Genomic DNA, 26,782 nt, shown 5'->3' with positions numbered 1-26,782 from the left:
TCCTTTTCTGAGCTGCACAAACTAAGACCTCATGCATTTGTTCTTTTCTGTTTGACGTTAATCCCTGTTTTTATAAACACTTCCCTCAGTGTCTAACCCTGGTCTGACAGTCCCCGTCTTTATCCATTTTGCTCTTTTAAAGAAGTAAAAATAAATGATTAGTTGTTAATTATAAGCTGTTTATCTTGATGTTTATTGACATTTATCCATTAAACAGTGAAGTTTTCACTTTTGAGAACCATGAGCTGCGTGACAGCTCGGTGTCAACACCTCCAGGTCTGCTGACAGACCGTGTCAGAATGATGTCTGTGCCAAACAGCAGGCTTCTCTTTACTATTATATTTTTTAATCCATGTTTGTTTTAAGCTGATCAACCAGGATTAGCTCATTCTATCCTCAAATACTGTGAAGGACAGACCACTGTCTGAGCTAAAACCTGGTTCCCGTATATGGTGGGTGTCTAAGTTTCCATCCATCCATAGAGATGGTCAGATTATATCATTCCAATCCCAGATGCCCCGCTGTGTTAATTAGGATCATTAGTAAGAAGTCTTTAAATACATTTTCTACAATAACGCAGCACCAACATGATAGAGGCTGACTGACTGCTGTGTGTAATTGTTATAATATTAGTTGATGATGCTGTTTTTATCTTCATGGTAAAAAATACATTAATACCACTGCTGTGGTCAACTGTAATAACACTGTAATAACACGGTGTTCCACTCTTCGTATATATATATCCAAACAGGGCAGAGTCGGTCTCCCCCCAGAGCTGCCTTCCTTTACAGCAGCAGTCATTTCAGGGGGGGTTGGTGTGTGTCCATTATACAGCTTTGCGCTTCACAACCCTCTTGACAGGTCGACCATCGCCATAGCAACGTTGTGCTGAATTAGCTGCATGGTAAACCAGACAGGAGGTGTTATTGTCGTTACCATTCCTGCATCCATGACTAAGTTCTATAGAAAGAACGCTTGAACAAAAACGACTTCCAAGATCTATTCAATGGAGTGCGTTTGAGTTTTCAGGAATTATTTACTCCAGTAGAAACGCTTGAAGTTTTCAGGAATTATTTACTCCAGTAGAACAATTACTACTGTAGTACTACTGTAGAATCTTTAAAGCAGAAAAAAAGAACACGCTGTTCATCTACTGTATGATTATTTGGTTTTCCTCAGACAACCATGGCAGCAGAACTCTCCACATCCATTAACATCAAGGAGCCTCGCTGGGACCAGAGCACATTTATAGGTCGGGCCAAGCATTTCTTCACCGTCACAGACCCCAGAAACGTCCTCCTCACCAACGAGCAGCTAGCAAATGCACACAAAATCATCACTGACTACAGGTAAGTCGCTAACCCTCCAAAAAAAAAAAGCAGAAGTTCCACTGACTGATTAATTAATGTCTGTGTGTCAACCTTCTCTTAGGGAAGGAATAGTGTCTCCAGGGCTGACAGAGGACGAGCTGTGGAGAGCCAAATATGTCTTTGACTCAGCATTCCATCCTGACACCGGGGAGAAGATGATCCTGATTGGCCGCATGTCGGCGCAGGTTCCAATGAACATGACGATAACTGGGTGCATGATGACCTTTTATAAGTAAGAGTTTGTCCTATATTCAAACCTCTGACGTCTGAATGAGATTTAGTCAGATTATGGCTGATATATTCAGATATTTTACTATTAAGTATTTCAAATAGTATTTGTGAGCTGTAGGTACTGTTTGCCAAGTAAGAGTAGCTTATTTAGGCTAACATTTGGTTGCTTTTTTTTTCCTTTTATTTTTACCTACGCTAACATTTAGCTGTACAAATGTTGCAAGTATTTACTATACTTCTACCAGAGAGTGTGATGTAAGGGCTAACATTTTATTTGTATATATTTTATGGTTTTTTGGGGCTAGCTTTAGCTAAAATTGGAGATAACTGACATCAAAATGTTCCATTAATGGCATATTTGATCAGTTTTTGCTATATGTTAGCCACCATTTAGTATATTCTTGTGTTGAGTTTTAGTTCTGTCTTTTCACAGTGTTTTGATATAACTGATTTGTTGTTACTAACCATTAGCCATGTTCATGTAACATTTATTGGTTCATCCTTGATTAACTTGTGTTCTTAAAAACAAGTTAGCTCAAAAACTGTAAACTTTTCTCTGATATCGACCACACCAATTTGTGACTCTTGTCCTCTGAATCCTGCAGGACGACTCCAGCTGTCTTGTTTTGGCAGTGGATCAATCAATCTTTCAACGCAATAGTAAACTATACAAACAGGAGTGGAGACGCTCCGATCACCGTCAGGTAACGACCAAATATTTGAACTCCGGCACTGCTCCGTAATAACCCTTTAGTGTGAACATTTTTTGTGTGTGTGTGTGTGACGTGACCGGTGACTCTTTTGTCCACAGTCAGCTTGGCACAGCATATGTGTCTGCCACCACAGGGGCAGTTGTCACCGCACTAGGACTTAATGCACTAACAAAGGTATCGGTTCCATCCTAACCCCATCTCAGTCTCATTATAATGAATTGTTGTGAAGACTCTGTACCATAAAGAAGCCATGTTTAGTTTCAGGCTCTGCAATCAGCACATTGTCACGCCAGCTTTTATAGTTTCTGCTACATAACCTGACATTTTAATCTCTCTACACAATACACTGTGCCGTCAGCACAGAAAAAAATTCATGTTCTTTTTTTTTACATTTATTTCTTTCTCTACATTTTGTCGCAGCATGTTTCACCTTTGTTCGGACGGTTTGTGCCGTTTGCTGCTGTAGCTGCTGCTAACTGCATCAACATCCCACTGATGAGACAAAGGTAGGTCACACACCAGGTGTAATGCTGTTCCCCCAGATAATTAATGAAATCATGTGGATGTCAGAGATTTGATTTGCTTCGGTGATCCTTAGAGAACTTCAGCATGGAATTCCAATCACAGATGAGAACGACAACAGGTTAGGGGAGTCGACAAAAGCTGCACAGCAGGCTATCTCTCAGGTCGTGGTCTCCAGAATCCTCATGGCGTCTCCCGGAATGGGTATGACATTTTTATTGTCTCATTAGGTTAATAATCCTGCCGCTGGTGAAAATTTCCAAACAACAGGGTGCAGTACCGTGTTTTCAACGTCCATTCACCACGTAACATTGAGGGGGCGCTGTTTTACACATCAGAAAACGCCCTCTCAGAGACAGAGGAGTAGATAACAGTCTTTTTGTCTTTTTTTAATGAAACAACAGTTAACTTATGGTTGTATTTTGGAAAGTGAGGAAGCCTGGCTTCACTCTACCTCTGCAAGAAAACGCCAAGAGATTGAATGCAACACATATATGTTTCTATTAATTACAGTAAGACAGAATTATCATTTTCACAAATAGTAATCTTTATATTAAATACATACATTTTAGTTTTTATGATTTATTATTAATATTTCATATTTAGGAAGTGGTAATTTTCCACTGGTCTATGAAAATGCTGATTTAAAGCTAACTGTGGACAGTTTTGCAGACTCTGCGCCCATACTATGGTCCTCTAATGTAAACACACATTGGAAATCTTCAAACTTCTATTCTTTAAAATGTTTTCTCTCATTGTGTATTTTTTTTTCAGCCATTCCTCCGTTTTTAATGAACCACTTGGAAAAGAAGGCCTTTCTGAAGGTAGGAATGTTTCTGAATTAGACAGAGAACTGCTTATTCAGCACCCGTCCCCCTGAACATCTCCACCAGCCGTTTAAAACGCAATCAAGTTTCAAGCTTAATGGTGTGAACTTGATGTTCCACACTGCCACTGCCACACTGCTGCGTCTAGCAATTACACACCGGGGGGAACAGGGAGAACGCAGAGCGACTCCACTATGACAGTTCTCTGCTGCTTTTTATGCCTCTCATTCATTTCCCTCTGCCTGGTCTTTTCAGAAGTTTCCATGGATGAGTGCACCTATTCAAGTCAGCCTGGTGGGATTCTGGTGAGTGATTGGACAGGGCATCTGATAAGCTCCCATGTCAAATTCCACTGACACGGCAACCTCATATATATAACCTCATGTTTTGTGACCTGGACAGAGAACAATCGGATTGATTAGTTTTCTAGATAAGACGTGGGTTCCAAAGTCTAATCTCTAGCTCAAACTTCATCAGACTTCATTGCTTTTGTATCAGTAGATACTGGTCTGTAAAAGAGAAGCTAATTTTAAACCATTACATGATAGGATGTTGAGGCAGATTGTCTCTAGACCGTTGTTGTGAAGCTCCAGCTACTTTTTTTATGGTCTGTTATTAACAATCTACAAAATTTAAATATATTTAGGCTAACTTGGCTAATTATGGCTAGCTCACTGAAATTTGATATATTTTACTTGTTTTTTAATACACATGGATAAAATCTAAATCATCTTTTGATTTTTCATTTATTTGGTACTTTCTAGCATTTCCCCCCAGTTGTAGACTTTATAAGTATAAGGTTTAGTTGTGTTCTGGCCGATTCTGAATTGTCCAAATTTCAGCAGTTTTAACATTTTCTCGTAGTTTTTTTTCATTCTGTAGTTTTTTTATAATGTAACTTGTACATTATATATATAAACTGTATATTGAACTTTATGCTAAAGGTTTACATTTGTGTTGCAGCCTAGTGTTTGCCACTCCCCTCTGCTGTGCATTGTTCCCTCAGAAGAGGTGAGAGAACAGGTTCAAACTCAAACACTGAACACAACATATCACCTCGTAACTTTGACTTGTGTCTAGTTTTTTTTATGCATCTAGTTTCTAGTTTCAACCATGTCTTCGTGATCACTTCCTGCCTCAACTTCTGCACAGATGGCCTCCAGTGTCAGTGTTTGACCTTTTAACCTCTGCATTTCTCCCATTTTTGTTCCAGCTCCATGTCAGTGAGCCGATTGGAGCCAGAGCTGCAGGAGAAAATCAGGGCCAGCCACCCTGGAGTGGAGAGAGTCTACTTCAACAAAGGTCTATGAGTGTGACGTGCGCTCATCCAAACACTGCCATAACACAGCTGCAGGTGTGCTCCTCGTCTCTCAGTCAGCCCTCCTCATCTACTGTGCCAAAGTTAGGTTTGTGTCTCCTCATTTCCAACATTCACATGGACACCTGGGGACTCCTCTCCTCTCCACTCCACTCCCTCTCCTCCCCCTCCCTCAGTCTCCTCATAGTGGGTGTGATTTAAATGTAACAGAGAGAAGACTTTCTCAATCTGGGATACATGACAACATTTTATCTTAAAAACTCTATTGTAGAACGTATATAGAAAATGGGCGTCATCATTTGGCCGCACAATTTAAGTCTTGGGAATTAGCTAAAAGTACTGTATTAAATAATTATAGTACAAAAATATTTTATATATTATAAAAAATAAAATGTGCCTGTAAATGCAGACATTATGTGAGAAAAAAAACAGTATTTTACAGCACTATTGAAGCTGGGGTAGTTTACTAAAAGTAGCTTGATTTCAGAAATATCTGTGAACAGAAGTCTGTGGAAACACTAAGCTCCCTCTCACTCTGTATATGATGTCAGTAAACCTAATATTAGTAAACTGTTTATTAGGAGATTATGGTCTCGATTGCTAGTTTTCACACCTCAATGTTATAAAATTCAGATTTAATACAGTGGTAAATAATGATAAAGCTTGTTGTATCGTGATAAACAGGCCCCTCCAGTGGTCTGACTGGAAATTACATCTGCAATTCAGCGGCTTTAATTATCTCAAGGATTTTATTTGCAACTAGATAACACCATCGTTTTCTTATTTAAAGTCTACGGTTTTATCCAGTGTATTTTTTTTTAATTTTGTCTCTTAAGCATGTTCTACCACTGTTTCATTTCCACACCCTCCCTTACCCGAGGTTGACAGGCTCTCTGTCCTAACAACGTTGTAATTGGACATAATGTGTATTAATGACCAAGCTCTGCAGTTCGTACATTTGCCAAATGTGATTTTTATTGATCGAGTGACTTTTACGGAATCGCTGTCACTTTGTGTAACTTAATTTTGCCAAATGAGTAACGTTAGCCTCAGGGCTAATGACATTTGACAGCAATCGTCCAGGGATCCAGCCAATAAAAGGTGACGCTATAATAAGGCCAGCCACAGAGGAGCCGACACGGTGCTATTTGAAGTCTTTATAATCAGTGTATAGTACTACCTATTCTAACATGCATGAACAAACCACTACAAATATTTGGTCAGAGACGGACGTGACAGTTCAATCATCATATCAAGAAACCAGGTTAAATGGTTACATATACGGTACATGTATATATAAATATATATGTGTGTGTATATATATGTATATATACATATATAGGGAGGTCGGGAGGGCCATAGTTGAGTATTGTCCATGTCACAAAAGGAGAATCTGACTTGATGTTGCATGGCACTTGCAATGATATTATGAATTCATCAACAGGCAAAAAAACAAAAATAAATTTAACCATTCCTCTTTGTAACAGCTGGAGTGCTGTTTAACTCTGTCTACAACTATATTGTACAACAATTGTGCTCCGTTTTTTTTAAAAACTTACAGTATTAAGAGACATCAAACAAAGTGGTGTCTTTAACACAGCTGGGTATTTCCTGTAATTAAAATGACGTGGTCACGGTAGTTTATCAAACAGCTGTAGAAACTCACTCATGCCCTATTACAGACCACTTTACCATATGTACAGAGCTGTTTATCAATACAAACAGGAGATGGCACATTTAATGAAGTGTCAGGAATTAATTTCCATTGTTTGTTTGTTTTTAAGTTAGGTTTATTTGTTTACCAGTCTTAAATGTGGATATCAGTATTGACAGTTATAAACTCCCGCCACAGAGGTTTTCATGTAGGACACTATTCTCATAGACTGACCGACAACAAATCTAAACCAACCTATATTAAAACAAATATAAATGACATTAAAGTCAAACTCACCATAACGAAGAACGCCGCACATTAGCCAGCGATGGTTTGGCGAGCCAGTAAATGAGTATTCCCGCAGAAAAAGCAGCACGTCAGGCTACTCTCATTGTTATTTACGTCTCGCGACACCATTTCCTTTGTCGCGCTCTAAGTTGATTGGCTATAAAGTGGCAGGTAAGACGATGCGTTCAAAAAGCTCAGAATCCGTAAACTTTGGTGCTAATTAATTTACTGAGTCATACCATGAAGAGATTGTGGGCATTTGAAATTTGCTGATCGAAAATTATCGAACGCTTTGTTAACCTACGCCTAGCAACGCCATTGTAAAAGCTAATTCATTTTATTTAAAAAAAGAAACGCTTGTTTACGTCTCGAGGGCCTCCTCTTTGGAGACATTTATTTTGACTGGTCTCTTGATTGTACAGAGGCTTTTTAATTTGGGAGAGCATCCGGTAATTTTTCAAAATAAAACATCTTCAGCGCCGTTTATCAATAAAATATACATAATGTTTTTGCGCACGACACATGGCCCGGCGTTTGCATTAACAGCCGCTGTACTTTACTGCACAAACTTAATAATTTCTTTATCAGAGAGACTGTACAATGTGTTCCAGATTTATCATAAGACACTTTGAAATCAGGGATTAAAGTGAAACCACAAATCTCAGATTAAAATTACTTACTTTATCTCTTAGACCCAGTGTACGTGGAAATAAATCAGTCCAATCAATACAATTGTTTAACATATTGATTTGCCTGTGAATTCTAACTTAATTTCATTGCACCTTTTGTTCATTGACGGTGTGTGATTTAAGTGTTTAATGTTTTAATTATCTGTAAAATAACTTATATATAAACATAGATCTATAATTGTTGTTGTTAAAGAGTCTATTTTAGAGGATCAGTGTTTTGTGGGAGATAATAGTCGAAGCTGTTCTCTTGCAGGTTTAAAGTAAGGATTGTTATATTAGTGTTCCAAGTAACTGAATGTAGACGTTTACAATTGCAGTTGTTCTGTGGTACATCGGTCCGGGGGGGAAAAAGCACAAAATTGTAACGGAACAGCATTTTGCATATTTTAAAACTTCTTACATCAGTGATTTTTTTTCCTCGCTTGTTTGTGTCCAAAAATGATAAACAACATCCAAAAGTTATTTGAACTTCAACCTACCAAAACATCACCACAGCCAAAGTGATAATAACACATTTCAAAAGATGTTAAAGAGATCTGTTATCAGTTTTGCCATACACTGGGTTGATGTGATGTTTAGACTAATTGGATGAAATAAACGGTGATTAAATCTTGTATCAGGTCTTTTGATTTATACACTGGATCACCAGTCCATCACGGGGCCACGTACAGAGGGATATATTAAATCTTTGCTGTATTTTCAGCAGCAAAGCTTTTGAAATATTAAGACTGTGTCTATGAACTACTGTCGTTGTAAAACTTGAAATTACATAAAATTCAATATAGACCAAAAACAAACTAAGGCGTTTTCTAAAAATGTGTTCAAACCTCATTTGGCGTTGACTTGATTAAAATGTTAAAGTGGATTTTGATTTTACCTACTGCAAAGCTGTGTCCCCTAAAAAAGGCGTCACTACCATCTAGTGGCAAGACCTTAAATCAGCAGAAAGACGTGACAAAGGCATTTTATTTAAAGGCACGTACTGTTCAGAGATACAGATAGTGTGAATCAGTATCTCCCAGACAAAATAATCTTCGTGACAGAGACACAGCACCAAAATAAACAGAAGTTGCGAAAACTGTAGAATGTAGTGCATTATGGGAAAGGCTACCAAACAGAAACCTCAAGATAAAACAAAGAAAGATTTCCTGGAGCAGAAGCATTCAAGTTGTCATTGTCTGCAACTGATGGTCACAGTTTCTGTATTTATTTTTTAAAGCACCTAATTAGACGTCCGTTTCTCAGCAACAATTTTGGTGAAACTGCAGGATCATAATTAATCCTTCTGATCCTGCTCCTGTGTGTGACTGAGTGACAACCGCTGTTTGGTTATAACTCAGGTACAAAACAAAGTACAAAAGACAGTAAAAACCTTAGAAAAAGTAACGCAAGTTCTTCAACGTTGTTATTCAATAACAAACTGACCAACGATACAGCACAAACAGTCAGACACTGACCTCTGTTCACAGTCACTGACAGACAGCTTCATAGTTAACCAAAGATGTGGAGCAGACCTGACTATATATCCATCACCGTTGCAGTTTCCTCTCTGACACTTAGTTTGTGTCTTTCTCTCCGTGGTGACTTCCTCTCAGGTCATATATAAATTTACACCCACACAGTCAGTGCGGTCTTTGGAATGTCTTCGCCAAGGCGGCTCTTTCTATTGGCACTTTGGCTCGACTGACAAATATACTTCATTCCCACCTCAACAGTAAGGTTTAGCACAAAGCCTTAGTGTTCACTTAGCTATCTACACTTCATCAATCATTTTCCATGTTCAAACGATTGACTGAAAATTAAAAATGAAACTTTGATTTAACAACTTCATAGTCCACACATGATGGAAAAAATAAGATAAATATGTGTAATATAAATAATCTGGAATAGTATAATACAACAGTGTTACTTCCATTTTCCTTTTTTGTTTTAAAAAGGAAAATCAGTGAAAATATAATTTCATAGCATCCACAACTACTGAACATGGACACTGCTGTTCAATAGTCTTTGGATTGATGGCAAGATTGTACAGGCAGATGAGCTGACACTCTGCTCCCTGGATGCAGTGCTCCATGTTGAGCACACAAAATGTCAGGAGACCATAGTGTTAAACGTTGGACAGAGAACACAGGTGGAAGGCAACAACTTCAAAAAAATAAGTTCTGCTACTGCGATCTTCTGCTGGAGCTGAAACAGAAGAATCTCTCTTCACCTCGGCTGTGCTGCCCTGAGGCACCTCCAGCAGATGGACGGTCGATTAGAGCAACACCGTCTGGAATAAAACAAGTTCCTCTGTGAGCCTGTGAGTGTTTCAGCAGAACTCCTCCTCCTCCTCCTGCTGAGCCCCCCCCACCAGCAGAGAGTGTTTGTCCGGCTCGCTCTGATCCAAACTGTTGAGTGAGTGTTTGTCCGAGCGCAGGGAGTTGATGGAGGCGCGGCTGTAGGTGATGATGCGGTCCAGCAGGCTTAGTTTGGGGGACGGACGGCGAATGTCTCCCATGCCGATGTGGATGCTGACGTCGGAGAGGCTGCCCTGATGCCGGACGTTGCCCAGCCGGGCCGCCAACTTCTCTGCACTGGGCTTAGTGTAACTAGAAACAGAAGCACAGTTAAAAGTGTTGAACATACACACACTGGTCACATCATTCATAAGTCAACTTGCTTAGTTTGGAAGTTTCCAGACTGTGTTGATCACATTCACAATACTAATGAGCAGTTGAAAAGCTATAACTAATAAACTGGCTAAGAGTGCAAAAAAATATTTTAAGACGTTTGTCTCCCTCTAGTGGCCTGCTGGGGAATCTAAAATGTTAAAACTGCCTTGTTAGTTGCTCTGTGTGCTTTTTCAGCTTTGAATAAACGTGCCAGTTGCAGTGCTATTTTATTGTACTATTTCTTTGGTCAATAAATACTTTAATATGGATTATATTATATTCTTCATATGCTGTGCTTGAACAGGGAAGGTCTATGCTGCTGTGTTTTAATGTTGGTCGTACTGGTGGTACTTGGAGAGCTAAATATTTTTGGATGTTACACAAAGTAAAATGTTTAGATGATTATTGTATAATAATACTAAAAACAAAGCAGTCGTGTGGTCCTTACCATTTGAGCAGAAGAGAGGACAAAACCACAGAGACGGAGGACAGTGCCATGGCAGCAGAACCCATCCATGGCTGTAAGACCAGACCAATGGGCATGAACACACCTGTGAACAGAGTGACGTCATGTTAATGCTCCAGACAATCATGAAATGATCCCAGTCAGTGTGTCCAGACCTCCTGAAGTCACCCACCAGCAGCAATAGGAATGCCAACAAGATTGTAGATGAGAGCGAACACAAAGTTGATCCTGATCCTTTGGACTGTTTTCTTTGAGAGGTCAATGCTCCCCACCACGTCCAAGAGGTCGTTCTGCAGACAAAGACAGATAAGGAGGGGTGTCAATCAAAACAGTAGTGACATCAGATGTTTGGTTTAAGGAATAGAGTGGAGATGAATGAAACATCCCACCCTGATCAACACCACGTCTGCAGCTTCTATGGCCACGTCCGTCCCGGTCCCGATGGCGATGCCCACGTCAGCCATGGCCAGAGCAGGAGAGTCATTCACGCCGTCTCCCACCATGGCCACTATCTTACCCGCCTGCTGCAGCTGCTCCACCTTGGCTACTTTGTGGGAGGGAAGAACCTCAGCAAACACTGTCCTGATGCCCACCTGAAAAAAAAACATTTGTGTGTAAATAAGAACACTTTTATCAACTGTGGATTAGAGCAACAGTCAGTGGACAAACGGTGACATTACTGAAAATTCAGTTTGTTCTCCTGCCACTGTGAGGGTATCGTCCGTAACAATACCAACCAGAGGAACACACTTCTCACAGCCCTCTCACCTGAGCAGCGATGGCTCGTGCTGTTTTGCTGTTGTCCCCGGTCATCAGCACCACCTCCAGACCCATGTTGATCAGGGTGTGAACAGCGAGATCAGCCTCTGGTTTCACAGTGTCCGCTATGGCGATCATGGCACACAGTAAGTCTGCACACAAGTCAAAACTGTTTTAGTGTTTTTGTAGAAAAAGACTACAGTAAAGTAGAAATATATAAAACAAACTGAGAGTTTGGGAGGAAACAATACCATCAACAGCCACTAGAACAGCCGTGCGTCCCCTCCTCTCGTGCTCAGTCATGGCCTCATCGATGTCAGAACTGACGTCCAGGCAGTTCCTCCTCATCCACTCTCTGTTTCCAATCAGTACAGCGTAGTTGGTCGTCTGCACTGGTGCTACAGACGGGATAAAACCATGACTGTGATGAAGAAACATTTTACAGGTACTCTGTAAACACAGTGAGGTTTGAACATGGACATCAGGTGCATCACTGCAGGAACATCATCAACAATCACTCTGGTTTTATGTGAAACAACCACTAAAGGATGACACTAATTTTTTATTTTCTTTTTTTAATTTTATTATATATGTATATATATGTATATATATGTATATATATGTATATATATGTATATATATGTATATATATGTATATATATGTATATATATGTATATATATGTATATATATGTATATATATGTATATATATGTATATATATGTATATATATGTATATATATGTATATATATGTATATATATGTATATATATGTATATATATGTATATATATGTATATATATGTATATATATGTATATATATGTATATATATGTATATATATGTATATATATGTATATATATGTATATATATGTATATATATGTATATATATGTATATATATGTATATATATGTATATATATGTATATATATGTATATATATGTATATATATGTATATATATGTATATATATGTATATATATGTATATATATGTATATATATGTATATATATGTATATATATGTATATATATGTATATATATGTATATATATGTATATATATGTATATATATGTATATATATGTATATATATGTATATATATGTATATATATGTATATATATATATATAAATCTATATCTCTGAAGTGATTATTTCTAAACCTCAAATGAGTCTTTGGAGAACCTCCACATCTTTGGCTAAAGGAAACATAAGAGATGTTTGTATTCTGGTGCAAATAAATCCACACAAGATTTCACCAAAGTCACAAAATGCAACAGTTGAACTCACTGCAGTAGAAAAAAATTGTCTAAAACTTACTCAGTGGCTGTGGGTCCATGATAAGTGGATGTGAGCCGGGTGTCATTCTGGTGTCACTCATATGGACCAGAACGCTGTTCCGCTGGTTGGTGTCCTCGCTGTCACTGTCGGCCTGTTTCAGCAGCATCTCCGTGTTGCTGACCTGACAGCTGACGCCACAGCCTGGCACAGCCTGGAAGTTGGTGCATGTGCCGAGAGACTCTGTGCCCAGCTCCTGCACAAAAGCAGGTTTAAAAATCCCCGTGAACCATTTGATTCTTATTCATGCAAAATGTCTCCAGGACCGTAAGACAACGGTAAAGACAAACCTGGCGGCAGTACTTGGTGATCGCGGCTCCCAGTGGATGCTCGCTGTTGTTCTCCGCCGTTCCCACGATGGCCAGCAGCCGGGAGCGGGGCATCTTGTTCCCTTCCACAACAATCTTGACCTGAACGACCTTTGGAGCTCCGTATGTGATGGTTCCTGTCTTGTCGAATACAACTATCTGCACCTGCAGAGTGAACAGATTCACAAATGTTTAGAATCGTAAAGTACTGCTGCTGGTTTTTACATGTGCGTACGTGTGTGATACTCTGGTCTTATTTTGTAATCTTCTACTGACATTTCACGATGCATTAATTGACATCCTCCCCTCCCCATCATTAACACACACCTTATGTGCCATCTCAAGTGGCTCCCCTCCCTTGATCAGAATGCCATTTTGGGCTCCAACTCCTGTGCCCACCATGACAGCTGTCGGGGTTGCCAAGCCAAGAGAACAGGGGCAGGCGATGCATAACACAGTTATGGAGGCCTGGAAGGCGAAGCGGATCACTGCCTCCGCTCTGGAAATGCTCTTATCGTAACCCTGGTGGAGGAAAGTTACAGATGTATGTTGTTCAAATCAATTACAATCACTGGAGACACAAATCATGTTTAAATGTGATTTAAAAAAAATAGCATAAAAGTAAATCTTGCTGATGCTACGCAGAAGAGGGTAGAAAACAGTCAGACTCACAGGAAAATACTCCTCCACTAGTGAGAAATCCAAGAAGCCAATGACGATCCAGGCGAGCAGCGTGAGGACAGATATCCCAACAATGAAAGGTACAAAGTAGCCACTGATCTTATCAGCATACTGCTGGATGGGAGCCTGAAATACAAGGTGTCAGATGTCTTACACCTTCAACTACGATGAGCCTCGAATCACAAAGACACGGCGTAGAAAAATTTTTAAAAAAGTACCTTCGAAGTCTGCGCCTCCTCCACTAGTTTGACGATCTGAGACAGGGTGGTGTCCATGCCCACATGTGTAGCAGTGATGAGCAGAGAGCCGTTCTGGTTAATGGAGCCTGCGATCACAATGCTCCCAGGTTTCTTAGTCACTGGCATGGCTTCACCTGTAGTCACAGAGAAACAGCTGCTGAGAAAACAGACAACAGGACGAGGCAGCGGCTGCTCATGTGAGGAGATGGTGTTTTAAGCTTCAGGTGCTTGGAAAAAAAATGAAAACTTTTTTTACAGTGTGTGAAAATACCGTGTATATATTTTATAGAAATAGTACCAAGTCCACAGAAACTGACCTGTGATTAGAGACTCATCAGCCATCGACTGTCCCTCGATGACTCTCCCATCCACCGGAAACTTCCCTCCGGGGACGACTTTGACGGTGTCACCTCTCTGCACCAGCTCCACATCCACCTGCTCCTCACTGAACAGACAGACAGGAGATTGAGTTTCTATAAAAACTGGAAATAATGTTGGTTCGTTTTTTTCCAATGAATAAACACGACATGTATCTTATTTACAGTTTCAGTTTTCATTCTCATACACTTCAAATGTTATGACGCACCTGATAATAGACATGTCACTGCCCAGAGTGACCACTGTGGCCTCAGTAGCCTGTAGAGACATGAGCTTGGACAACGCTTCTGACGTTTTACTCTGGATGGAAGATAGAAACAGAACATTTCATTTTTTTTTAATTCTAGTAGATTTTTAGGACTTCTAAAAGACACATTAAAATGTGGTAATGATAAATAATAATAATAATAAAAAAGCTTTGAACCTTGGCGATCTGTTCCAGCCAGCGTCCTAGAGCGATGAACACAAAGAGCATGGGCGGTGTGTCGAAGAAGGTGATGGGGTTGACTTTGGCTTTCTCCACCATGGCCACTATGAGGACAATTAGTGAGTAGCTGAAGGCTATGGACGTAGCCAGAACTATTAGGACGTCCATGTTGGCAGATCTGTGTTTGATCGCTTTGTAGGCTTGAACGTAGAAGTAACGGCCTCCGATAAACTGGAAAATAATAATTTCAGTGAATAGACCACAAGTATTTCTCTCAGGCTCCCAGCTCTGAATACATGTCTGGTGAAAGTTTGACATCATGTCTAGTGTGTCTAGCTCTGGTTCACCTGCACAGGGACACAGAAGAGGAAGGAGATGAGGTTCATGATGGAGAGGCCTGGGAGCAGCTGCCTCTCCAGGAACATGGTAGAGTGGTAATGGTTACGGTCCTCCACTGTGGCATTGTGATGGTGTGAAACGTTCATCTGATGGTCCATGATCATCATGTAAATCATCATGCTCATCACGGGCACGCAGAATATCAAGCTGACCAGAAAGGATTTCCTCCACCTTTAAAAAAAAAGAAAGAAGAGAAAATGAACACATTTACTGTGTCATAATGATCAAAATCAAAGTGGATGTAATGAGTTGGAACAAAACACTGCAATTAATCACCACAAAATTCAAAGAAGCCAGTTTCTAATGGCCTAAAAAAAAGAAAAAGGTTTAATAAACTTTGTACCAATTTTAATCACAGTACAGCCTTTTTCTCAGTTTAATTTAAAGTAAAGTTGTTCTCTGGAAAACTCACTGACTTCTCAAGTGAAGCTGGTTATTGATCGACTGTGGAGGATTAGCCAATTTCTAGTTAAGTTACAGTTGTGGGTAATGATTTACACACGCTGTATGTAAAGAACTGGAGGGAACCATTTATGGGACTGTCTAAACATAAAACTATTAAGTGTTTTTACAGCGGGCTTACAGGAAAATCCCAGTCCTAGCAAAACAACTTTGAATTGAGACACACATGCTAACTTGTCAAGCTGCTATATTTACTTCCTCAAACATAGCATGTGATGTCACGTCTTCTTCTGCCCATAAGTGTCACTTCAGGGACGTAGACCATTCACACTGTAGCATGATGGCAGTGTTCGTAAACTATAATGTCACCATTAAAAACAACAGGGTGGTTTCAAATGCTTGGGCAGAAAAGCGTAGACAGAGAACCAGTGATTTGAATAAATATAGCAATCCTGTATTTATATGTAAAAAACAAAGATTTATACTCCAGTCTCTTACTGTCGTATCTCTTTGCTGTGGTCCAGGTGACTGGCAGTGCGGTCCCTCCTCACCAAGGAAGATTCAAAGCCCAGATTCTATCAAAGAATGAGCCCAGAAATTATGACGTCAAAATTTTTATTTTTTTTTGGCATGAAAAGCACCACAGGGAGAGCGACAGTACCTCAATCAGCTTGATGATGTCTCTTGGCCCGATAATTTCCGAGTCATACTTCACATGTGCCTTGTTGGTTGCCAAGGCCACAGAGGCGTAAATAATGCCCTTCTCTCTCATGAGGCTGGATTCAATTTTATGAACACAAGAGGCACACGTCATCCCCCTCACCTGAGAGCAAAGGAAGAAGAACAATGGACAAGAAAAATATAAATCTCACTTGTCTACTGAAGTCAGTTTTGTCTAATAGGAAATGGCTGTTAATCCATGATCGTTATACAAACATGACATCATGACTGTCCATAATCTTTTTTAAAAATTCTGTCATGAACAGCTATGACTGTAGCACTTAAACCTCAGAGAGGGTCCATTTATAGACTGTAATAACATCAGATGTTGTTTACTGATAAATTGAGCTCCACCCAGGGGGTTGAGACACTTACGGATGTATTTTATTTTGGATATGTATTGTTGCTACAGTAACGGACGTCACATAAACTCACCACTAGTTCTAGGTTTCCGTCCAAGCCTTCGTAGTTCTCCATCACAGAGGCAGTGAACCCCAGCTCTTTCACACACTCCACTATCTTCAGAGGGTCTATGACATCAGGGTTGTACCGCACTTCAGCTTTACTCGCCATCAGTGCCACCAGCACCGAGTGAATACCTGGTTGTGATTAGACATTGTTCATGATAAACAAACAGTTCATTCTTGGTGTTTATTTTATTTTTAAAGAACATACCGTGCTCATTCTTAAGGTTTCGTTCAATGTTGGCCACGCAGGACGCACAGGTCATTCCACCAATCTGAATAAAGCATTTAGATTTCTTCTCCTTGTCGCTTCCCTCTAGTTTATCTTTGTACAAGTCACTGTCAATCTCCGTGTCTTTCACCAGCGTTTGACGTGTAGCTTTGGAGAAACTTGGTTCTGGCAAAGGCAGCAGTGAATTGGAAGCTGAGCAAAAACAAATTACAGTAATTAAAGGAAGGTATCATTTGTAGTCAGCTTTGGCGTCAAGAGTAGAAAGGCAAGACGATGAGGTATTAATTATGTGCAATTCATTTAACCAGAGAGAAACAATGGGCTTTGCTCTACACTGTGAATAGAAAGAAAAAAAAGAAAAACAATCTTCTCTAGCCCCCAGGTAAAAAAGCATCAAAGCCCATGTCCTCCACAGCCTCCCTCAGCTCCTCTGGTGTTGTCAGAAGGGGGTCATATTCAAATGTCCCCTGATGTTCAGCCAGAGAGACATGGGCAGAGACCACCCCCTTCCTTTGGGATATCATGCCTTCGATGGACTGGACACAGGACTGGCAGGTCATGCCTTCAATGTGGATTTTAACTACAGATGCCAGAGGTTGTGTGAAACAAGGCTTTAAAGCAGAAGATGTAGATTTGGCTTTTTCTGCAGATGATAAGGCAGGTATGGGTGATATGGAGACGGGGCTTAAAGGACCCGTGGAGTCCCAGGGTAGAGTCTTGAAGTTTCCTGGAGGCAGTGATTCAATCGCCCGCTGAAGCTGAGGCACTGTGATTTTTAGTGAGTCGTAGCAGATTGAAGCTTTTTCCTTTTCCAGAGACACTTCCACGGACGATACCCCGGGCAGTGTGGAGATGTTGTCCTGGATATTGATCACACAGGAATGGCAGTGCATGCCTTTGACCCTGAGCATGACAAGTGTTAAGTCTACAAAAATGTCCTCTGCAGTCTCCCCTGCAGTCTCCGACGTCTTTTGTGAATCGAGGAAACATTCAATTTCATTAGAGGAAAACTGGAAAGGGCGAGGTTTGGATTTGACAACAGCCTTGAAGCCGACCCCAGCAATCTGGTCTATAATAGTTTGGACAGTGATGAGGTAAGGCTGGTACATGATGGTAGCTTCCTGAGACTCTAACACAACTGTGGGAGAAAGAATACAAAAGTCCCATTATAAATACAATAGCAATAGACACGGTTTTAACAAAGAGCTTGATTTGTGTTATTTGCCAACAAGTTAATTCAGCACCTACTACTCCTGCAAACTCTCTTGTCAAATTATAAACCATAAAATGATTCCAGAGGGATAACATTTCTTGAATAAACAAGGCAGTGTTTGCAGTAAAATCTCAACAGCCTCCACATACACAATAACGTGCTCCGCGTTCACATTACACCATGTTACACTGCCAGCAAAAAGATTTAATGAGTCATGGTTTAAATCCACTAAGCTGGTGGGCAGGGATGGCTCTGCAGTCTCAGCAGCTGCTATTCACAAGGACACCTGCGACACCTTTGACCTGTGAAACGTGCATTTCCACATGAAACGCTCAGCGACTGTATTACAACATTTTCTATTGACATCACCTTTGATCCTTTCAATCCCTTTCAGTTTCCCGATCTTCCCTTCGATGGCGTTGGTGCAGGAGTGGCACGTCATTCCTTCGATGTTCATTTTCATGATGGACATTCCTCCCCCGTTCTCTTGAGACCGGTACAGGTTTGGGGCTTTTGGATCAGGGCAGTTGGGTGTGGGAACCTCAGTCAGTTTTTTAAAGCTGGTCACCAACTCCGTCAACTGCAGAGCTGAAGTGAGGAAGGGGACAAAGGTGACAGACAGAGCCGTCTCCCCCGTGGTCCTGCTGACATCCAGGACTCCCTTCACCTGTGAGAGCATCTCTAAAGCCTCCTTTTGACCTGAAAGTGTTAGGCCTGAGGTTGGTATCAGGTGGGTGTCTGTGGAGACCTGTGTTGATTTGATGGACTGTGAGGGGCTAGATTCAAAGCCCATGTCCTCAATGGCCACTGACAGAGAGTCAGGACTTTGTTGATTGTGGTCAAAAGTGACTGTGGCCAGTTTCTGCTCTAAAGACACCTGAGAAATAAGAGGAAAGTCAAATAGTAAATTGATTTCTTCGTAACAAAAACAGGGCTTTTTCATTCAACCTTTTTAAACAAGCTAACAACCATTTCAGAAGTAAAGATCTTCCAGCTCAACAGTCTTAAGCTGTTAAAACAAACATGTTTAACATAGAAATTGAACTAGTTAGCTAGTAATACACTGCAGGGCTCCCACTATGTCAGGCGGCAGCAATCGTTTGCTTTGTAAAAACAAAATTGTATGTCTCTTCATTGTAAAGGAAGTGGAGACAGGCTTTGCAAACATAACAGGTTTAGTCAGCAGTGAAAGAGAGTCACCCCCCCCCCCCAGCCCCCCTTTCACCCTTCCCCTAAAACGCCAGTGGCAAACATGTGACAAACTTAAGGGATCACCAGACTGGGCTGTAAGTTACAAAGCACTGGGTCTGGGTGAAATAAAAAGAGAGTTTTCAATGAGACAATTACAAAAAGGAGAATTGGATCAAACTCTAACCAGATCTAGTCTTTTCAGATTATCATTAAATGACACAGACGTTACTCTCGCTGAAGACTTAAAGGGCATTTACTATAGGTATAAACAGCATTTAGAGCCACTGTCTGAACCCTGAAAAGGTCAAAGCTCAATCTGCAAAAAACTATCAAATTATCCTCTCATTTTACCACAGCCCGAGGGGTAAACATACCAAGAACAAAACAACAGGCCACAGCTCATGAGTTTCCCAAGGCTCAAGTGAGTCACAAACAATTGGATTATCTTAGAGTTAATCAAACTGCATTACATTATGGGCAGAGAGCCTAATTTAATAGAAGTGGTTTTACACATCTGTACTTTTTCCTGGTGTAAACCAGACTGAATCAGCATGACACTTAAAATTTTAGATCCTGTTTTTCTATAAATAGAAGTCACAAGCTGAGAATTATTTTTGAGTCAGCAAGTATTAAGAACGGAAGCTTGACAAAAAAAAAGAAAAAAAGAAAAGAAGCTTAAATGCCACGAGTGAAAAGTGTTTCCTTATATGTACAATGACACCATTTACCTTTATATGTATCACCCCTGGCAGAGAGCCAATGCGCTGCTCTATGGACTGGACACAGGAATGACAGGTCATTCCATCCACTCCAAGGGACACTGAGTACACTTCCCATGCCATGGTTGTATCTAAAAAAAAACACAAATAGTGTGAAGTTTATTGACTTCATTGAATGCATCCAAAACTATTTTGTAACAAAGAAAAGGGTAATTAGATTATTCTGCAAACGATGACTACAAATTATTGAATTTCTCTTTTAACCCGAGACATTTGTAACAGGGTTTTTATTTCCTCATTTGGCAGACTATAATATAATAACTTTTGTATTCATTCATCAATTTCCTACCGCTACATCCTCATTTTTTATTTTCATGGGTTGAGTAACCTGATCAAAAAAAATGTTAGGTAGTTCAAAGCTTGGCCGAAAAAGAAAAGTGATGAAACTTGTCAAAACAATTTGGCAAATGCACCGGAGATGTGTCTGAACGTGTTTTACTTGTCGAAAATAATAACATCCGTCTTAGAACTTTTTGACCATCCAAACACAAACAAGCATTTACTTTCCTAGGAAAGTTTACAGAGTCCATGTTATCAAATTCTGCATGTGTTTGGATCGCGGGAGGAAGCCGGAAAAGTCTAGCAAAACAACGATCCTATTTTCTTTCAGGTAGAGTCTAGAACATGGTGTGATAACCAACTTAGTTAATAGTTATCTATTGACACAATGTTTTATCTGCTTTTCAAGTGGAAAGAGGAAAGGAACTGCCAATGAACTACGAAGAAGGATAACGTCTTCATATATGTGGTCAATATTTTAAGCACAAATACTGAACTAAAGATATTCCTGTCAACATGATCAGATGCCAACGTGGCTGACACTTTGAAGCAAAGAGATCTGCGTGATCATTTCATCAAACGCCATCATGTTATCTTTACAGAAAACTCATTTGCTTGTAACACTTGTAAAAACAAGTTAAAAATAAACCCCCAGATTAAGTTGCCTCGGGTGTATCATCCGTCACGTCGACGATAAAAGCGTAGACTTTGAACAGTCTAATTTTAACGAATTCCCAGATGTGTTGACCTGTGGATTCCAGTTGCTTTCCCATTTACTTCCGATTCAACCAAAGACTAGGTAGTTCGGAAGCTTAACTTTAGGTTAGACTTTTATATTTAGCCAACAGTTACTGATGAATATGTCCTCTACCATTTTCTGGAAAAAATGTTATGTCATATTTTACAAATATATTACCTTAATCTGGAGGAAATCAGAAGCAGCTAGCAGTAGACTGTCGGAGTAGACTGTCACACCTAGGGGCTCACAGAGGCTAACAGGCTAATTAGCCTTTTCTGTTCCTTCCTTTAGAACAGCGGTACTGTCCGTCTCCAACATCGTTCTTCCTCACAATCGCGAACACAGGCGTCTGACGAACTAAAATCCTGCCGACCGCTCTCGACATTAAATTCAATTAAAGGGAGCCTGTTTTTGTTTCCCATTCGCACGCCGACGTGACTGACGGTTGCTCCTCAAAGGGGTGGAGCTATACGTAACGTCACAGCCACAGTGTAGTCATGGGTAAAGGCACCCTGCATTTGGTCTTCAAGGCGGTTAAAACCTGTGTCAGACTGACAGCTGTTGTATAACCCTGACTCGCATTACATTTACTTATTTAAGTCGGACTTAACCCTAGAAAAATCAAAAACAAATTAAAGAACCCCAGTTTCTACACAATTCCGCAGTCTGTAAGTCAATGGACAATTTAGGTTATTTAGACAGCTACAGTTCAGTTACAAACAAGTCAAACAAGAAGCAACGCAAAATAACATGGAGATAACAAAAGGGAAATATGACCAACCAAACTAAACAGCTGCTAAGGTTACAATAAACACACACACACTAAGGATGACACGCTGACCTACTTTCTCAATGGCTGAGCTCTGAGTATCTTGTATCCCCACACACCCACAAATGACCAAACAAACATAAACAAACTAAACCTAAGTGAATGAGCGCAAATCAATTCAAACTGACATTTGTTTAGGACGGAAGTCATACTTGCTCAGTGAATGTTTCCCTGTATTACAACACATTTGCTCAGTGAATGTTTCCCTGTATTACATTTCACTTGTCCTCTTTTAGATCCTGGCTGAATGTGACCAAACAGCAGTTCCATGTTTCCCTTGACTCACGTGTACCAGAGCCAGTTGAGCTGCTACTAAAGCTGAGAGGATAGTTTATTATGGGAGCATCTCCTGCTGCCCTACATCAGCCCCATTCAGCCTGTCTGTCCTCAGCCGTGCTTCAGTCATGTCTTCAACAGCACAGGGTCTGAGAGGTTAGTGGTTTTTAACTGCTTCCTGTGAGTATCATTGGGTTTTTCTGTGTGTGTTTTATTTTAATTCTATGTGTACAGGTCAGTGAAGTGGTCTTCAGAGAGTTACAGAGCAGGGTCTTGATGTTGACTGTATAAGTGTGTGTGAGAGATCTCGAATTGTTCACATTTCAAACAAAATTATCTAATTATATATATAGCTAAACTATAAATACATTACATTATAATAACAAATGAAAGAATAAAATTAAGACAATTCCTCTTGTTAGTGAGCAGTGATAAGAACTAAACAGAAGACAATTCCTCTTTATCGTTAGTGAGCAGTGATAAGAACTAAACACAGGTTGTTTTTTGACAGGGCGTGTGCCTGTACAAAGTTTATTTTTTTACATATGTAAGTGATTCATGGTCACCCAAACATTGTGCCTGCTCTGATTATTAATGTACTAAAACATAGTGGATACAAAGTTTTTATATATCCTCTGAAAGTGTTCATGCAAATTTATTTACTTATGCTGAAAGATGATGACATCATTGTCTGTAGGTAAAACAAAAATTATTTGTGGAGTTAGAAAAAACTCAGTGTGAGCAGAATTCATTGACATATTATTTTTTAACAAATTTGACAAACAAACAAACAAACAAAAAAATTGACTGTCACCCAGAATCAGATTAGGAGTGGGATGCTGTGGAAATCGCCAATCGGCATTTATGAACCTCATTCTTCAAATAATGACATGGAGAGGATGAGACGGAGGTTTGAGATCAGTGATTCATGCATGCAAATAAACTGCATGAGTATATAATGAGCCTGAGCTCAATATCGCCTTCAGACGAGCGGGGGATAACGCAGTAACAAGGCTTCAGCATTTATTTTCATCAGTGTTGCTTTATCAGCCTTTGGGGTGAGTTTTTCCATTGTTTTATATTTATTTAAGTCCAGCATTTGATCACTGATCAAAACTGCAGGTTGTGTCAGCTGCAAAAAAGATTGTATTTTCCTTTACTGCAGTTCAGGTCATTTTTTTAAATTGATGAGCTGTTATTCTAAAGTATTTTCCTTTACTGCAGTTTAGGTCATTTTTTTTAAATTGATGAGCTGTTATTCTCAGGATTAAAATTCTTAATGTGTCTGACCTAACAAAGAAAAGGAAAAAATGTAAATTAAAATAAACCATGCATTTGAGATAGTTGGAAGGTTCTAGAAAGCCAGTGGAATTTAAATCTCAAATTTAAAAATACACTTGAATTTTTATTTGTCTGATAAAAGGACAAAAAAGTTCAACTCTTGTGTTATCGCTGTGGTTAGGTTAGTTTGTAACTCTAACTTTTATTTCTTCAGGGAGCTGACCATTTTCAAGATGAAACGAGGACAAACAGGTCTCCAGTCTAAGTGCCCGGCGTTCTCCGCCCACGAGAAGCGGGCTAACAGACAGAAGAAGGCTACGTCTGGCTGTGCCCAGTCCTACACCGAAGACTGGGGAAACTTGCCCCACCATGTGGTCCTGCAGATATTCCAGCATCTGTCACTGATAGACCGGGCCAAGGCATCGTCTGTGTGCCGTCGCTGGAATGATGTCTTTCACACCCCTGACCTGTGGAGGAGGTTCGAGTTTGAGCTCAACCAGCCGGCCACATCATACCTGCGCTCCACTCACCCTGACCTTATTCAGCAGATCATCAAGAAGCACGCCCAGCACCTGCAGTATGTTAGCTTTAAGGTAAAAGTCTCCTGCTGTCACCTATTCCTCCTCTCATTTCACTTTCTTTGGCCTCCTCCTCCAATTTCACAACGCAGCACCTCGAAAAAACAATGTGTGCCCTCCTTAATCCAAACCACCTGCCACAGAGTCAGCCATGACACCTCAGCTGGGTTATCATCAACAGATTTAACACATCCAGGCTGAAATGACTCTAACACCTCCATCTCTCCATATTTTTATTTCTATGCCTGTTTTTGCTGGATGTTAACGGTGACTCACTCTCTGGTAAATCAGGTGGACAGCTGCATAGAATCTGCAGAGGCGGCCTGTGACATTCTCTCCCAGCTGGTGAACTGTACCATTAAAACCCTGGGGCTGATTTCCACAGCGCGACCCAGCTTTATGGATGTGTCTCAGGTAAAAGGCAGCTACTGTTTTTTCACGCACACCTGTCAACACTTTGGTTACTGCCCCAAGTTACACAAATAGTTCTGTAACACACGTCATGTACGTTAGCGCCATGTATTGACTGTTTACTTGAGGTTTACAATAACACACATATACTATATGCTATACGTTAAATATATTCACTGCAGTCTGAGGTTTACAATAACACACATACTATACTATACGCTATACGTTAAATATATTCACTGCAGTTAAAAAAATGTGGTATATTGTTGGATAACTTTGCAGTACTCTATATGCAGATAACAGCATCTATGTATTATATATATATATACATATGTATATACAGTATATATACACCATATGTACCAGTGTCCTGATTTTCCCTCTCCCTCTCGTCCTCAGTCGCACTTCGTGTCAGTGTCCTGATTTTCCCTCTCGTCCTCAGTCGCACTTCGTGTCTGCACTGACGGTGGTGTTTGTCAACTCCAAGTCCCTCTCCTCCATCAAGATTGATGACACTCCAGTGGATGACCCTTCCTTAAAGGTGCTGGTTGCCAACAACAGTGACACACTTAAGTTGCTGAAGATGAGCAGCTGTCCTCATGTCTCCCCAGCAGGTCATTATACCTCTTTTGTTTTGTTATTGTGTCTCCCCGTTAGGCTTTTATAAGTCTGCACCAAGTGCACAAGAGGGAAGAGGAGATGCAATCATAGAGCAGGAACGTCAAATCCACAGCTACAACTACAGCACTACACGCTCCGATAAACTGCACATACTGTGAAATACTCTGAGAAATACTGACATGGTTAATCTTAATAAAGCTTTAAAAAAAACAAAAACAAAACCCTGTTCTATTGAATGGAGGAATACAGGTATCATCAAAACATTTCTTGAACACTGTATTTACCATCATTTCCTAATTTTCTTTCCATAGGGATCCTGTGTGTGGCAGACCAGTGCCATGGTTTGAGAGAGCTGGCATTAAACTACCACCTCCTGAGTGACGAGCTCCTTCTTGCTCTTTCATCAGAAAAACACGTGAACCTTGAGCACCTACGCATTGATGTGGCGAGCGAAAACCCCGGCCAGACACACTTTCACACCATCAAAAAGAGCAGCTGGGAGGCCTTGGTCCGACACTCGCCCAAGGTCAACATCGTCATGTACTTCTTTCTCTACGAGGAAGAGTTTGAACCTTTTTTCCGTGAGGAAACACCTGTCACCCACCTATACTTTGGCCGGGCGGTTAGCAAAGACATGCTGGGCCGTATTGGACTCAACTGCCCCCGTCTGGTGGAGCTGGTGGTGTGTGCCAACGGTCTAGAGCCCCTGGACGAGGAGTTGATACGTATCGCCGAACGATGCAAGAGCTTGACTGCCATCGGCCTGGGTGAGTGTGAAGTGACCTGCAGTGGCTTTGTGGAGTTTGTGAAGATGTGCGGTGGCAGGCTGACTCAGCTGTCAATCATGGAGGAGGTGCTGATCCCAGACAGCAGCTACAACATGGAGCAGATCCACAGTGAAGTGTCCAAACATCTGGGCCGCATTTGGTTCCCTGATATGATGCCCACCTGGTAGAGCTGGCGCAGGAGAAATCTGGCACCTTCAACAACTCACAGTTGTACTGGGTGAATGAACACTGTCAGTACGAAGGAAACAAGTAGTTTGAGGCGACATGGACACATTTTCTGACTGTTTACCCTTCACTGGCAGAGCTTTGTCATTTTGTATAACAGGACTGTGTTGAAACGCCCAGGATTTTCCCATGTATTAAACTGTAAATTAGCTGTACAAAATTGAGTTACTTTTGCTGTGTTGATGTCGTAGTTCTACTAAAAGATTTATTATTCATTTGTTATTTTCATGGTCATCATCTATTTCCGTTTTCATGTGTTTCTGTCCGTGTCATTTTCATCATCTATTTCCATTTTCATGTGTTTCTGTCCAACTGTTTTGTGAAAATACAGCTTTGCTTCAACACAATGATGACGTCATGTGAAACTTTGAACAACAACTTAAGTTATTCTGAAAGCTGAGTCACTCACTGCTCACTCCTTTTGCGTATTAGGCTGTAGACCTGCCACACGCTAGCTTTTGTTATATCTATTTTTATTGTGTTCTCATTATTTGA

General features: G+C 40.4%; 3 protein-coding genes across 4 annotated transcripts in view; 2 read left to right on the top strand and 1 right to left on the bottom strand.

Annotated features, from left to right (window-relative positions):
* Positions 1 to 8,226, top strand: part of sfxn1 (sideroflexin 1) — a 10,465-nt gene extending 2,239 nt beyond the window's left edge. The window contains exons 2-11 of the mRNA XM_008327383.3: positions 1,180 to 1,349; positions 1,432 to 1,602; positions 2,207 to 2,305; positions 2,413 to 2,488; positions 2,735 to 2,820; positions 2,913 to 3,040; positions 3,611 to 3,660; positions 3,919 to 3,968; positions 4,627 to 4,674; positions 4,877 to 8,226. Of these exons, the coding sequence (XP_008325605.1) occupies positions 1,186 to 1,349; positions 1,432 to 1,602; positions 2,207 to 2,305; positions 2,413 to 2,488; positions 2,735 to 2,820; positions 2,913 to 3,040; positions 3,611 to 3,660; positions 3,919 to 3,968; positions 4,627 to 4,674; positions 4,877 to 4,973 (969 nt within the window). The 5' untranslated portion in view covers positions 1,180 to 1,185 and the 3' untranslated portion in view covers positions 4,974 to 8,226. The remainder of the gene's footprint in view (positions 1 to 1,179; positions 1,350 to 1,431; positions 1,603 to 2,206; positions 2,306 to 2,412; positions 2,489 to 2,734; positions 2,821 to 2,912; positions 3,041 to 3,610; positions 3,661 to 3,918; positions 3,969 to 4,626; positions 4,675 to 4,876) is intronic.
* A 334-nt stretch (positions 8,227 to 8,560) lies between these two features.
* atp7a (ATPase copper transporting alpha) lies at positions 8,561 to 21,739 on the bottom strand. Its single transcript, XM_008327386.3, has 23 exons — positions 21,456 to 21,739; positions 20,210 to 20,331; positions 18,660 to 19,167; positions 17,457 to 18,215; positions 17,057 to 17,269; positions 16,817 to 16,980; positions 16,323 to 16,484; positions 16,160 to 16,236; positions 15,208 to 15,430; positions 14,858 to 15,091; positions 14,642 to 14,733; positions 14,373 to 14,500; positions 14,035 to 14,189; positions 13,808 to 13,942; positions 13,463 to 13,657; positions 13,118 to 13,300; positions 12,810 to 13,023; positions 11,743 to 11,889; positions 11,501 to 11,643; positions 11,122 to 11,325; positions 10,905 to 11,022; positions 10,715 to 10,817; positions 8,561 to 10,203 (listed from the first exon to the last, which is right to left on the bottom strand). The coding sequence occupies exons 2-23, from the start codon at positions 20,321 to 20,323 to the stop codon at positions 9,924 to 9,926; spliced, it is 4,551 nt and encodes a 1,516-aa protein (XP_008325608.1). The 5' UTR covers positions 20,324 to 20,331; positions 21,456 to 21,739; the 3' UTR covers positions 8,561 to 9,923.
* Positions 21,740 to 22,293: 554 nt separating this feature from the next.
* fbxl3l (F-box and leucine-rich repeat protein 3, like) lies at positions 22,294 to 26,546 on the top strand. 2 transcript variants are annotated; one of them, XM_017039459.2, is made up of 5 exons: positions 22,294 to 22,539; positions 23,879 to 24,257; positions 24,534 to 24,656; positions 25,096 to 25,267; positions 25,586 to 26,546. In XM_017039459.2, the coding sequence occupies exons 2-5, from the start codon at positions 23,898 to 23,900 to the stop codon at positions 26,227 to 26,229; spliced, it is 1,299 nt and encodes a 432-aa protein (XP_016894948.1). In that variant the 5' UTR covers positions 22,294 to 22,539; positions 23,879 to 23,897; the 3' UTR covers positions 26,230 to 26,546. The 2 variants fall into 2 exon arrangements, with proteins under 2 accessions (XP_016894948.1, XP_024918642.1); XM_025062874.1 differs by lacking the exon at positions 22,294 to 22,539 and adding an exon at positions 22,932 to 23,441.
* Positions 26,547 to 26,782: the final 236 nt, after the last annotated feature.

This window comes from Cynoglossus semilaevis, chromosome 15 (genome assembly GCF_000523025.1).
Source record: "Cynoglossus semilaevis isolate Cse_v1.0 chromosome 15, Cse_v1.0, whole genome shotgun sequence".
Taxonomy (NCBI): Eukaryota; Metazoa; Chordata; class Actinopteri; order Pleuronectiformes; family Cynoglossidae; genus Cynoglossus; species Cynoglossus semilaevis.
This window is presented reverse-complemented; position numbering and strand designations above follow the sequence as displayed.

Excerpts from the sequence above, each read along its gene's own strand:
- atp7a (XM_008327386.3), bottom strand. The coding sequence starts at position 20,323 with ATGGCATGGGAAGTGTACTCAGTGTCCCTTGGAGTGGATGGAATGACC. Across the intron at positions 15,431-16,159 it reads CACAGCAAAGAGATACGACA|GTGGAGGAAATCCTTTCTGG; the intron begins GTAAGAGACTGG and ends TTTTTTTTAAAG. Across the intron at positions 14,501-14,641 it reads AGTGACATGTCTATTATCAG|TGAGGAGCAGGTGGATGTGG; the intron begins GTGCGTCATAAC and ends CTGTCTGTTCAG.
- fbxl3l (XM_017039459.2), top strand. The coding sequence starts at position 23,898 with ATGAAACGAGGACAAACAGGTCTCCAGTCTAAGTGCCCGGCGTTCTCC. Across the intron at positions 24,657-25,095 it reads GCTTTATGGATGTGTCTCAG|TCGCACTTCGTGTCTGCACT; the intron begins GTAAAAGGCAGC and ends TCTCGTCCTCAG. Across the intron at positions 25,268-25,585 it reads TCCTCATGTCTCCCCAGCAG|GGATCCTGTGTGTGGCAGAC; the intron begins GTCATTATACCT and ends TTCTTTCCATAG.